Source organism: Schistocerca cancellata, chromosome 2 (genome assembly GCF_023864275.1).
Source record: "Schistocerca cancellata isolate TAMUIC-IGC-003103 chromosome 2, iqSchCanc2.1, whole genome shotgun sequence".
NCBI lineage: Eukaryota > Metazoa > Arthropoda > Insecta > Orthoptera > Acrididae > Schistocerca > Schistocerca cancellata.
In genome coordinates this window covers 144,072,261-144,087,240 of record NC_064627.1, presented here as the reverse complement: position 1 = coordinate 144,087,240, position 14,980 = coordinate 144,072,261, and the positions used below count along the sequence as shown (strand labels likewise).

The following is a 14,980-nucleotide window of genomic DNA, read 5'->3' as shown; positions in this document are numbered from 1 at the left end:
GGATGGTTCCTTTGAAAGGGCACGGCCGATTTCCTTCCCAATACTTCCCTAACCCGAGCTTGCGCTCGGTCTCTAATGACCTCGTTGTCGACGGGACGTTAAACACTAACCACCACAACCACCACCACGTTTTTACTCCGATGCGATGTAGCAAGAAAGTCGAGAATAGCTTAAATATGATGTCATCAAAAGAAACTTTGCTTCCATAATAACACTGTGTCGTTATTATTCCCTTGGAAACGTAAACCAACAATAAGCGAGGCTGATATGTTATCAGTATATGAATATCCAAAATTATGTTGCCATGTGGAGTGTAAAAATATCCCTCGGAAAGTGTAGCAAACATCTAATGTTAAGTTCACGTAATTTTTTCCTGTCAGTGTTATAAATTAATATGACCGTGGAGCTTATTAGAATTGCATAGAACGGACTAAAGACAATTCAGTAAATCATAAACGGTTGTTGATGTGTTGGCTCTAGATCACGAAAATTAAGAAATAGTAGTGAGAGAGGAAAAACAATCAATAGGGAAAAAGATTTGGAACATGAATAAGAAAGTAGCAACTTACGGAATAGACAGCAAAGTAGCGTCGTGCATTTCACTGCTGTATTATTACTTTAATTAATCATCGAAGATTGAGCCTCAGGTACTGATTTCCCACGCATCTCAGATGTCGCAGATTGTTTCTGATGTGGCAACCTGTTTCACTAATTTTCAGTGGTGCGGGACACACACCACCGATATTAGGAGCCATGGCGATGTACTACGCCAGTAAGCACGCCGTCAAAGTACTGCTCGAAGGGCTGAGGAAAGACCTGGTCGCCAAGGGCAGCAAGATACGAGTTGGGGTAAGTTATCCTTTAGATGCCGCACGTGTGTAACGGACAAAAAGTGTATGCTTTTGCACAAGTGATAGTCTTAGTCTGCTTATCTGTCCCAGTGTTCCCCACAGACCGCTTTTTGCAAATTATTTGGGAACATGTATTCCTGCAGTCCTTTGTAATGCACTAGTAGCATCCACTAGTTCTCATAAATCAAGAAAAAAAAAGACAGATATAACAAATAAAAATGCTATAAGACGAATTGAGTGCGCGTAACTAAAGTGTAAGACACATCACGTATGATTCATAAAACAAGAAAAGAATACCGGATGAATAATCAGTGTTTGAACACAGGCTATATTTTCCACGTCCAAACTAGTGTAGGTCAATTAGCATCAAAGCAAGTTTACATAACCACCAGTACATGGTGTTCGTTATGATCGCCATGTGCTCCATGCGAAGGGAACGCCATTTGTCTTACATAGCTGGTCTTTGAGTGACTCTGGGTCTGGGTTAAAATGCTGCAGGCAACAACACGGCTACAATGAGCATTCCAAACATGCCATATGAGATCAAGTCATAAAATCAAGGTTCCCGCATTTGGTGGTGCATTTGTAACTACATTCTTCCAGAAAGCAGAATGTTTTTTTAAGTGTCTAAAAACAGAAAGGAAAGCAGTACTTGCGAAGCGAGTGAGGAAAGTTTGTAGCCCATTCCTAGTGTTTTTCGGTCTGCACATTCAGCATGCAGTGAAGGAAACCAAGGAGAAATTCAGGACGGGAATTGCAACTAGAGAAAAATAAATCAGAACATTTTCGTTTTGAAAGAAGCAGGAGTGTAGCAGAATGAACAGTGTCTTGAGAAGAGAGTTGTAGGAGGCACATCAACAAAAGTAAAAGAAACCTATTGAAATGTAGTAGAATTTAATCAGGGATTAGATTAGGAAAAGGGACAATAAAAGTAGAAGATCAGTTTTGCTATTTGGGGATCAAAATAACTGATGACTTTCGAAGTAGGGAGTATTCTCAAAATATTACGTAAGGTAGCTCTTCTACAATAATCTCTTTTATTGTTCACGAGTCTAGTCTAATAAATGTCGATGTATTGGTGTCATACGAGAACGGGAGGGAAATTCGCCACACTAATGGCGAAATTCCCTCCAGAAGTACACTTTATTATACAACAATATATCACAGCATTTTTAAGTAATTTAAAATTAATTTTTTGTCGTTTCACCCGCAGCACATATTTATACACTTCAGCAGTCAAAATAATAATTTATTTATACTTACAGTAGCGAAAACGGATCTCAAATGATGCAAATGGAAAAATGTCCCCTGTCTCAGTGTGAGTCTTGTCACGAAATGTGTTCCACTACTGATTGTGAGGACAAGAAGTAATTTTCTGTGCTACCACCAGATGGAAATATAGAATGGGCTTACTTTGAATCAGTTTTTCTTATGATAGCCAACAGATGGAAGTGAGTGCTATCAGGTCTGTTGCAATAGAAAGACAAATACAGCGAACTTCCCTCCCTGGCAAACATCCCTCCCTCTACCTTATATAACATGCAGATCGGCAAAACCAAGAAACGTATTGCTGAAGAAGAGGAATTTGTTCACATAATGTAAATTAAAGTGTTAGTAACTTCTTTCCAAGGTACACTGACAGAAAAAAATTGCAACGCCAAGAAGGAGGTGCGACATACACGAAAGTTGGTTGGCGTCTGAAAAATGATGTCTGTTCACATCTCGCGCTACTAAGAGCATGCTAATCATGTTTTCTTTAAATACACGCTGTAATGGTAGAGAACGTTAGTTAAGTCTGAGATTTGACGTGGCGAGTTTTTGTTATTCAGAAATGCATTTAAGACTGAGTTTGAACAAGGTCGTGTAACAGGGCTACGAGAAGACGGATGTTCCTTCTGCAACATGGCAGAAAGACTTGGCAGGAAATTAGCCACTGTAAATGACTGCTCGCAGCGATGGTCAGGAGAATGTACGCTCGTAAGAAGAATGGACTCCGGACAGTCACCTGATACAAATCGGTTACTTCAAGGACAGCTCCGACCAAGACGACCTGTTTTCTTTACACAAATTAATTAATTAATTTTTTTACAGTTACTACTTCATATCTAAGAATTCATCTATTGAGTAGAAGGAGTTGTCATTCAGAAATTCTTTTAATTTGATTTTAACTGTTGGTTGCCCATCTGTCAGACTTTTAATACTATTTGGCAAATGACCAAAGATTTTTGTGGCAGCATAATTCACCCCTTTCTGTGCCAAATTGAGATTTAATCCAGAATAGTGAATATCATTCTTTCTTCTAGTGTAGCTATACACTTCGCTGTTATTTTTGAATTGGGATGGGTTATTAATGACAAATTTCATAAGTGAATAAATGTATTGCGAAGGTACTGTGAATATACCGAGTTCCTTAAATAAATGTCTGAAAGGTGATCTTGGGTGGGCTCCAGCTATTATTCTGATTACACGCTTTTGTGCAATGAATACCTTCTCTCTTAATGACGAATTGCCCCAAAATACGATGCCATATGAAAGCAGTGAATGAAAATATGCATAGTAGGCTAATTTACTGATATGTTTATCACCAAAATTTGCAATAACCCTAATAGCATAAGTAGCTGAACCTAACCGTTTCAGCAGATCATCGATGTGTTTCTTCCAATTCAATTTCTCATCAATGCACACACCCAGAAATTTTGAGTATTCTGCCTTAGCAACAGACTTCCGTTTATAGTATATATTTATCAATGGTGTGATGCCACTTACTGTACAGAATTGTATAAACTGTGTTTTCTCAAAATCTAGTGAGAGTCCATTTGCAGAGAACCATTTAATAATTTTCTGAAAGTCATTATTTGCAATTTCATCAGCTGATTCTTGCTTCTTGGGTGTGATTACTATCCCTGTATCATCACATAAAGAACTAACTATGAACCTTCATGAATATAGAGTGGCAAGTCGTTAATACATATTAAGAACAAATAGGAACCCAAGACTGAGCCCTGTGGGAGGCCAGTTGAGAGCCTGCAACCAACTTGTGTGTGTGCTAGACACACTGGATCTACTACTGAAATTATCACCTGGGGTGTGATTCTGTTTGACAGGAACACTCTCGTGTTTATCCCACGCACCCTGACTGCAAAATTGTGCGTCAGTCTGGTGATTCGGCCTGGTGGCTGCCATTCATGAACTGCATTTCCGGGGATGGTTTCCAACAAGATAACCCTCGTGCACATACTGCAGTTGTAACTCAACATACTCTGCTAAATGTCGACATGTTACCTTGGCCTGTGCGATCACCAGATCCGTCTCCAGTCGAACATATACGAGACATCATCGGACGATAAATCCCACATCATCCACAAACGGCATTAACCGTCCCTGTATTGACCAACCAGTGGCAACAGGCAGGGGACTCCATCCCACAAACTGACATGTGACACCTGTACAATACACTGCATGGACGTTTCCACGGTTGTGTTCAACTTTCTGGTGGTTACATATGCTATTGATGTTATGACACTTCATATTTGCAACGCCTCTTCTCGCCCTTACATTAACCTGTGATCTTGGAATGTTAATTGTTGTGTACATAGTTCCGCATAGTCAGTGCGTACACAACTTTCCCACTAGAGCGCGTCCCGCTAAGCACAACAGCACAGGCACAGCGCTCGTCCGTCTCCGCACTGCGAGATGGCGCTGCCTTAGAGATGGACCAAATTCTGCTTCTGCCGATCCGCATATTAATATGTAACGCAGCCAATGAGATTGCTGCTAATGTAGAACCTTTTCACCTCGCAGATCACACTCGCACAGTGATACCTGAATGCGCGAGGTGTTATAACGAGTGTACAGACCTCCGATTGGTCAGTCTGCATTCGTCTGCACCAGTCTGTACCCGTCTGCATTAGTCTGTACCAGTCTATAGTCAAGTTTCAGTCTGCACCTAAGAGGATTATCATATTCCTGTACATAGCCATGAAGATAAATGTATAGACACTTTGTCAAGTATCAGAGATATGTGAGAATAAGATTAACGTACCAAGACCAAAGGAACTTCAGATTGTCAATTGTAAATAGCATCCAGAATCAAGTTACGTAATGTCTATGCCTTTTATTATTTTAATAAATGTGTGTGAAAATTAATCAAGTGCTGTTTAAAGTTGGTCACCGTCAATCTGCTTCTCTAAACGTGCAAGTGGCATTTCTATCATCTGACCTAACGGCAGAATATAAACACGCCATGATAAGACCACGAGACATATTGTTGACACTCGCCTACTTCGTTAGAGCGACAAGTCAAATAATCTGTTGGTGTGAGTACCGAAGGTCTTACAGTACGCACAGCACATTAATCATTTAAATATGTTATCTAGATAAATGTATTCTGAAATTCCATTACTCTACATCAATTACGTTTTATTGTTGTATATTTCCGTCATTGTATTTCTATGAAGTATAGCCTTTAACGAATGTGAAACGTGGGCGATACACAGTTAGAACAAGAGGAGAATAGAAGCTTTTGAAATTTTATGCTACAGAAGAATACTGAAGATTTGATGGGTAGATCACGTAACTAACGAGGAGGTACTGAACGGAACTGAGTGGCAAAGAAATTTGTGGTACAACGTGACTAGAAGAAGGGATCGGTTGGTAGCGCACATTCTGAAACATCAGTCGATCACAAGTTTTATTCTGGGGGGAAGTATCGTAGAGGGAGACCAAGAGATGAATACAGTAAGCAGATTCAGAAGGATTTGGGTTGCAGTAATTGCTCAGGGATGAAGAGGTTTGCCCACGGTACGGCATCATGGAGAGCTGCGTCAATATCAGTAACACGAATAAGGGGCAACAGTCATGTATACAACAGCGAATGGAAATTATTAAAATTTTCAAAATAGAAGCATATGCCTGTTTACATCTACATCTACATGATTACTCTGCAATTCACATTTTAGTGCTTCGCAGAGGGTTCATCGAACCAGTCATACTATCTCCCTACCATTCCACTCCCGAACAGCGCGCGGGAAAAACGAACACCTAAACCTTTCTGTTCGAGCTCTGATTTCTCTTATTTTATTTTGATGATCATTCCTACCTATGTAGTTTGGGCTCAACAAAATATTTTCTCATTCGGAAGAGAAAGTTGGTGACTGAAATTTCGTAAATAGATCTCGCCGCGACGAAAAACGTCTTTGCTTTAATGACTTCCATCCCAACTCGCATATCATATCTGCCACACTCTCTCCTTTATTACGTGATAATACAAAACGAGCTGCCATTTTTTGCACCCTTTCGATGTCCTCCGTCAATCCCATCTGGTAAGGATCCAACACCGCGCAGCAATATTCTAACAGAGGACGAACGAGTGTAGTGTAAGCTGTCTCTTTAGTGGACTTGTTGCATCTTCGAAGTGTCCTGCCAATGAAACGAAACCTTTGGCTCGCCTTCCCCACAATATTATTTATGTGGTCTTTCCAACTGAAGTTGTTCGTAATTTTAACACCCAGGTACTTAGTTGAATTGACAGCCTTGAGAATTGTACTATTTATCGAGTAATCGAATTCCAACGGATTTCTTTTGAACTCATGTGGATCACCTCACACTTTTCGTTATTTAGCGTCAACTGCCACCTGCCACACCATACAGCAAGCTTTTCTAAATCGCTTTGCAACTGATACTGGTCTTCGGATGACCTTACTAGACGGTAAATTACAGCATCATCTGCGAACAACCTAAGAGAACTGCTCAGATTGTCACATAGGTCATTTATATAGATCAGGAACAGCAGAGGTCCCAGGACGCTTCCGTGGGGAACACCTGATATCACTTCAGTTTTACCCGATGATTTGCCGTCTATTACTACGAACTGCGACCTTCCTGACAGGAAATCATGAATCCAGTCGCACAACTAGGACGATACCCCATAGGCCCGCAGCTTGATTAGAAGTCGCTTGTGAGGAACGGTGTCAAAAGCTTTCCGGAAATCTAGAAATACGGAGTCAACTTGAGATCCCCTGTCGATAGCGGCCATTACTTCGTGCGAATAAAGAGCTAGCTGCGTTGCACAAGAACGATGTTTTCTGAAACCATGCTGATTACGTATCAATAGATCGTTCCCTTCGAGGTGATTCATAATGTTTGAATACAGTATATGCTCCAAAACCCTACTGCAAACCGAAGTCAATGATATAGGTCCGTAGTTTAGTGATTAGTCTCTTCCTTACTAGTTTTCCCTCCTGAATCTTCGTTTTTATGCGCAACGAGATACATAACCTGTATTACCTTTATATTACATTAACATCTAAGGTTGAAAAAGGCGTGAATTAAACCAGAAATCTCTTTGAAGTTTATCTGCATTTAAAGTAATATTGCTGAATTTATTTCGCCTTTTCGTTTCTTCTGCGGTGTAATGTAATATACGTGAAATGCACCGTAAATGGCGGTTTAAACTCTTGCACCACAATTTCGTACTGGAAACCGCTCCGTGAACGGTAAGTGCCGAACCGCTCTCGCCTCTGAACACAACTCCGACTGTGACGTCACTAGAAGCAGTTGCAAGGCCTTTAAGAAAGAGAGGCCTCGGCACGTACACTACAGCACGTGACACTCCAGGTCTTACTATTGCCACCAGCCATCTACGGCGGGGAGCGAGGAACTATTTCAGATCAGTTTAATAATTCGCGTTCAAATGCATGCAAGTACTCGATACCACACGACAAAATCGAGACCTTTAGTGGGTAATTTTTCAATGAGATATTGATTTCCCATGAGACCAGCAGGGAGCCGAACGTTCCAGAAGTGTGGCGGACAAGCCTGCTAGTGTGATGCCTCGTGCTCGTTGCAGGGCCTGCATATCTCTTTGGCCCCAAAGCAGTCGAGCAACTGCTTTCACGTATTCATCAGTACGGTCCGTGACAACACAGCTGAGTCTGCAGTTACGGTGGTGTCGCCGTAGTAATGTTAGACTCTCATAGTTCGGCTTACAAGCCCCGGGATGAAAGCGGTCAAATCCGTATTTGTGCTCAAACCACGTGCCCCATGTGTGCTATCCGTGTTAGTCTCTCTGACTGACCGAATTTCAGAAAGAGCGGAGGGGGGAGTTGGGAAAGCCGTTGCAGACAGCGCCTCTCTGTCGGGCTGGTGATGGCTACAATATATATATATATATATATATATATATATATATATGAAAAGAGGAGAGAATGTGGTGTCACCACCAGACACCACACTTGCTAGGGGGTAGCCTTTAAATCGGCCGCGGTGCGCTAGTATACGTCGGACCCGCGTGTCGCCACTGTCAGTGATTGCAGACCGAGCGCCGCCACACGGCAGGACTAGAGAGACGTCCTAGCACTCGCCCCAGTTGTACAGCCGACGTTGCTAGGAATGGTTCAATGACAAATACGCTCTCATTTGCCGAGACGATAGTTAGCATAGCCTTCAGCTACGTCATTTGCTACGACCTAGCAAGGCGCCATTACCAGTTTATATTGAGATTATAATAATTGTATCATCAAGAGCGATGTTCTACAATTAAGGATTAAAGTTAAGTATTCCAGAAGCTATGTACTATTTTTGGCTACTATAATTCCTGGTCATTTTCCAGACCTCACGGCAGCCTGCGTGAGCTTAAACGCGTGCCTTTCGGCTTCCTCCAAACTCCGTGAATTGGCTCCTGCCAATTCACAACAGAGAAAATGTGAATATAACACAAAAACGTCTTTGAACAGCCACCTTTAACGTACAATAACGTACAAACCACACGATTAAATACTATATTACTTATAAATTAACAAATTTTTGGTCTGAACTATTAACCAGTACAATTTCTAGACGCACTATATATATATATATACACTCCTGGAAATTGAAATAAGAACACCGTGAATTCATTGTCCCAGGAAGGGGAAACTTTATTGACACATTCCTGGGGTCAGATACATCACATGATCACACTGACAGAACCACAGGCACATAGACACAGGCAACAGAGCATGCACAATGTCGGCACTAGTACAGTGTATATCCACCTTTCGCAGCAATGCAGGCTGCTATTCTCCCATGGAGACGATCGTAGAGATGCTGGATGTAGTCCTGTGGAACGGCTTGCCATGCCATTTCCACCTGGTGCCTCAGTTGGACCAGCGTTCGTGCTGGACGTGCAGGCCGCGTGAGACGACGCTTCATCCAGTCCCAAACATGCTCAATGGGGGACAGATCCGGAGATCTTGCTGGTCAGGGTAGTTGACTTACACCTTCTAGAGCACGTTGGGTGGCACGGGATACATGCGGACGTGCATTGTCCTGTTGGAACAGCAAGTTCCCTTGCCGGTCTACGAATGGTAGAACGATAGGTTCGATGACGGTTTGGATGTACCGTGCACTATTCAGTGTCCCCTCGACGATCATCAGTGGTGTACGGCCAGTGTAGGAGATCGCTCCCCACACCATGATGCCGGGTGTTGGCCCTGTGTGCCTCGGTCGTATGCAGTCCTGATTGTGGCGCTCACCTGCACGGCGCCAAACACGCATACGACCATCATTGGCACCAAGGCAGAAGCGACTCTCATCGCTGAAGACGACACGTCTCCATTCGTCCCTCCATTCACGCCTGTCGCGACACCACTGGAGGCGGGCTGCACGATGTTGGGGCGTGAGCGGAAGACGGCCTAACGGTGTGCGGGACCGTAGCCCAGCTTCATGGAGACGGTTGCGAATGGTCCTCGCCGATACCCCAGGAGCAACAGTGTCCCTAATTTGCTGGGAAGTGGCGGTGCGGTCCCCTACGGCACTGCGTAGTATCCTACGGTCTTGGCGTGCATCCGTGCGTCGCTGCGGTCCGGTCCCAGGTCGACGGGCACGTGCACCTTCCGCCGACCACTGGCGACAACATCGATGTAATGTGGAGACCTCACGCCCCACGTGTTGAGCAATTCGGCGGTACGTCCACCCGGCCTCCCGCATGCCCACTATACGCCCTCGCTCAAAGTCCGTCAACTGCACATACGGTTCACGTCCACGCTGTCGCGGCATGCTACCAGTGTTAAAGACTGCGATGGAGCTCCGTATGCCACGGCAAACTGGCTGTCACTGACGGCGGCGGTGCACAAATGCTGCGCAGCTAGCGCCATTCGCCGGCCAACACCGCGGTTCCTGGTGTGTCCGCTGTGCCGTGCGTGTGATCATTGCTTGTACAGCCCTCTCGCAGTGTCCGGAGCAAGTATGGTGGGTCTGAAACACCGGTGTCAAAATGTTCTTTTTTCCATTTCCAGGAGTGTATATATATATATATATATATATATATATATATATATATATATATATATATATATGTGTGTGTGTGTGTGTGTGTGTGTGTGTGTGTGTGTGTGTGTGTGTGTGTGCGTGTCTGTGTGGGTGTGTGTGTGTGTCCGTATGAATGAAGAGGAAATTTGAATTTTCAAAATTTTGATTCTGAACCTATACTTACTTCATGTTCAACACCTCCTGTTACAGGAAGTTTCTCCAGGATTAGTTCAAACTGAAGGAGTATCAAACGCAATGGCTACTAATCCAAAGGACTTAGCCGCCAAACTGAAGGATATGCCAGCCCTGGAGTCGGAAGACATAGCGGAAGCCGTTGTTTACATGTTGTCCCAGCATCCTCGCGTTCAGGTGTGTTACATGTACTATAGAATGCGAATTTGTATTCATACTGTTTATGGCTTGATATCTTTGCGTAATATTAAGGTTTCCTTATATAAAATACTTTAACAGTCCAGATGGCAATATTTTAACAATTATTGATGACTAGTTTCGGCCGAACAATCAGCTATCTTCAGATCAATTAATAAATGAGTGCAGTGTCGAATCACAAAACTGGATGAAGAACACATTGTCGTGAATATAACTTTAAAATAATACGAGATTTCGTATATCTTTTCCTAGTACTCTCGGATAGTAATGTTTGTATGGTAAACATCTAGTATTAAGTAATCCAAAAGGATAAATCCAGGTATTTCTGTGATTTTGCATAAAGATTACAGTGTATTTATGATGCGTGTATGGGAAGCGTTGTAGGTGAAGTTGGGTATAATCGGGTAGCTAAGCAGAAAACTAGATAACAATGACAGCTTTCAATGTTGGGACTTAAAATTTATTTCAGTGAAAGATAAACAAGGCATGAACGACATATACGAACTATGAGGATATATTTTTATGGTCTAAATTATATTTAATATAACTCAGCGCTGTGCACTATACACGTATACAACATACCTTGGGGCCAAAGGAGGTACTATGTGGAGCACAAACGGGCATTTTTTTTATATTTTCCGTAGGGGTATGGGATACACCGATACTTACGCAAGTCATCTTCGATCCAACATGTAGAAGCCTCATGGTCCCACGTCTCACACTTTATAAATACTTTACCCAATCATCTGATTTTCTTGTTAACTATTAGGTCTCTTTGAAAAGAAGATGTTTCATTCTCATCTTTAGAAGATCTGCTTGCCTCACACGTCTTCAGACTCTTCTGACTCTTCTTTTTACGGTGTAGACCCGGAGCGTCCCATAAAACATGGACCTTGCCGTTGGTGGGGAGGCTTGTGTGCCTCAGCGATACAGATAGCCGTACTGTAGGTGCAACCCTAACGGAGGGGTATCTGTTGAGAGGCCAGACAAACTGTGGTTCCTGAAGAGAGGCACCAAGCGTTTCAGTACTTTCAGGGCTAACACTCTGGATGATTGACTGATCTGGCCTCGTAACATCAACCAAAATGGCCTTGCTGTGCTAGTACTGCGAACGGCTGAAAGCAAGGGGAAACTACAGTCATAATTTTTACAGAAGACATGCAGCTTTACTGTGTAGTTAAATGAGATGGCATATTCTTGGGTAAAATATTCCGGAGGTAAAATAGTCCCCCATTCGGATCTCCGGACGGGGACTACTCAGGAGGACGTCGTAATCAGCAGAAACAAATACGGATCGGAGCGTGGAATGTCAGATCCCTTAATCGGCAGGTAGGTTAGAAAATTGAAAAATGGAAATGGATAGGTTAAAGCTAGATATAGGGGGAAAGTGATGTTCCGTGGAAAAAGGGACAAGACTTCTGGTCAGGTGAGTAAGTGGTTATACATATAAAATCAAATAAGGGTATGCAGGAGTGGGTTTAATAATGAATAAAAGTAGGAACACGGATAAGATACTACGAACACCATAGGGAACGCATTAGAAAATAGACGGGAAGCCCACGACTGCCAGAGTAGTTCACGTTTATACGCCACTAGCTCTGCAGATGATGAACAGACTGAAGAAATGTACGATGCGATAAAAGAAATTATTCATTTAGGTAAGGAAGACGAAAATGTAGTAGTTATGATGGGCCTGAAATTCGATAGAGGGAAAAGAAGAGAAGGAAAAGTAGCAGGTGAATATGGAATGGGAGTAAGGACTGAAAGAGGAAGCCGCCTGCAAGAATTTTGCACAGAGCATAACTTAATCTAGAGCTAACACTTGGCTCAAGAATCATCAAAGAAAGCTGTATACATGGAAGAAGCCTGGAGATACTGGAAGGTTTCAGATAGGTTATATAATGGTAAGACAGAGATTTAGGAACCAAGTTTTAAATCGTAAGACATTTCCAGGGGCATACGTGGACTGACCACAATTTATTGGTTATAAACACTAGACTAAAACTGAAGAAACTGAAAAAGGTAGGAATTTAAGACGATGGGACCTGGATAAACTGAAAGAACCAGAGGCTGCAGAGAGTTACAAAGCGAGCATTAGGGAACGATTGACAAGAACAGGGGAAAGAGAGAGAGTAGAAGAAGAATGGATAGCTTTGAGAGCTGAACTAGTGAAGGCAGAAGAGGATCAAGTAGGCAAAAAGACGAAGGCTAGTAGAAATCCATGGGTAAAAGATGAGATATTCAGTTTAATTTATGAAAGGAGGAAACATAAAAACACATGGTGCTGTTTTCCTGCTGTGTTATGTTTTTACAGTGCCTGTTTTTCTTTACAGTTTATCAACTGCAACCATATACAACTTGTTGTTGTTGTTGTTGTTGTTGTTGTGGTCTTCAGTCCTCAGACTGGTTTGATGCAGCTCTCCATGCTACTCTATCCTGTGCAAGCTTCTTCATCTCCCAGTACCTACTGCAACCTACATCCTTCTGTACCTGTTTAGTGTATTCATCTCTTGGTCTCCCTCTACGATTTTTACCCTCCACGCTGCCCTCCAATACTAAATTGGTGATCCCTTGATGCCTCAGAACATGTCCTACCAACCGATCCTTTCTTCTAGTCAAGTTGTGCCACAAACTTCTCTTCTCCCCAATCCTATTCTATACCGCCTCATTAGTTATATGATCTACCCATCTAATCTTCAGCATTCTTCTATTTCGAAAGCTTCTATTCTCTTCTTGTCCAAACTAGTTATCGTCCATGTTTCACTTCCATACACGGCTACACTCCATACAAATACTTTCAGAAACGACTTCCTGACACTTAAATCTATACTCGATGTTAACAAATTTTCCTGTATGCAGTATCTATCTTACCCCTAGTGAGATAAGCCTCTACATCCTTGCCATTGCCCGTCTACATTTTATATCCTCTCTACTTCGACCATCATCAGTTATTTTGCTTCCCAAATAGCAAAACTCCTTTACTTCTTTAAGTGTCTCATTTCCTAATCTAATTCCCTCAGCATCACCCGACTTAATTCGACTACATTCCATTATCCTCGTTTTGCTTTGGTTGATGTTCATCTTATAACCTCCTATCAAGACACTATCCATTCCGTTCAAATGCTCTTTCAAGTCCTTAGCTGTCTCTGACAGAATTACAATGTCATCGGCGAACCTCAAAGTTTTTATTTCTTCTCCATGCATTTTAATACCTACTCCGAATTTTTCTGTTGTTTCCTTGACTGCTTGCTAAATATACAGAATGAACCACTGCTTCCCTTTCATGTCCCTCGACTCTTATAACTGCCATTTGGTTTCTGTACTAATTGTAAATAGCCTTTCGATCCCTGTATTTTACCCCTGCCACCATCAGAATTTGAAACAGAGTATTCCAGTCAATATTGTCAAAGGCTTTCTCTAATCTACAAATGCTAGAAACGTAGGTTTGCCTTTCCATAATGTATTTTGCAAGATAAGTCGTAGGGTCAGTATTGCCTCACGTGTTCCAATATTTCTACGGAATCCAAACTGATCTTACCCGAGGTCGTCTTCTACCAGTTCTTCCATTCGTCTGTAAAGAATTCGCGTTAGTATTTTGTATCCGTGACTTATTAAACTGATTGTTCGGTAATTTTCACATCTGTCAGCACCTGCTTTCTTTGGGATTGGAATTATTATATTCTTCTTGAAGTCTGAGGGTACTTCGCCTGTCTCATACATCTTGCTCAACAGATGGTAGAGTTTTGTCAGGACTGGCTCTCCCAAGGCTGATGGAATGTTGTCTACTACCGGAGCTTTGTTGCGACTCAGGTCATTCAGTGCTCTGTCAAACTCTTCACGCAGTATCGTATCTCCCATTTCATCTTCATCTCCATTCTCTTCCATTTCCATAATATTGTCCTCAAGTACATCGCCCTTGTATAGACACTCTATATACTCCTTCCATCTTTCTGCTTTCCCTTCTTTGCTTAGAACTGGGTTTCCACCTGAGCTCTTGATATTCATGCAAGTGGTTCTCTTTTCTCCAAAGGTCTCTCTAATTTTCCTGTAGGCAGTATCTATCTTACCCCTAGTGCGATAAGCCTCTACATCCTTACATTTGTCATCTAGCCATCCCTGCTTAGCTAGTTTGCACTTCCTATCAATCTCATTTTTGAGACATTTGTATACCTTTTTGCCTTTTTCACTTACTGCATTTTTGTATTTTCTCCTTTCATCAATTAAATTCAATATTTACTCTGTTACCCAAGGATTTCTACTAGCCCTCGTATTTTTACCTACTTGATCCTCTGCTGCCTTCACTACTTCATCTCTCAAAGCTACCCATTCTTCTTCTACTGTATTTCTTTCCCCCATTCCTGTAAATTGTTCCCTTATGCTCTCCCTGAAACTCTGTACAACCTCTGGTTTAGTCAGTTTATCCAAGTCCCATCTCCTTAAATTCCCACCTT

General features: G+C 42.3%; 1 protein-coding gene across 1 annotated transcript in view; it reads left to right on the top strand.

Moving 5' to 3' along the window:
• Positions 1-14,980, top strand: part of LOC126161434 (dehydrogenase/reductase SDR family member 11-like) — a 46,490-nt gene that overhangs the window by 27,417 nt on the left and 4,093 nt on the right. Inside the window, exons 4-5 of the mRNA XM_049917235.1 lie at positions 720-849; positions 10,350-10,508. Coding sequence (XP_049773192.1) covers positions 720-849; positions 10,350-10,508 — 289 coding nt within the window. The remainder of the gene's footprint in view (positions 1-719; positions 850-10,349; positions 10,509-14,980) is intronic.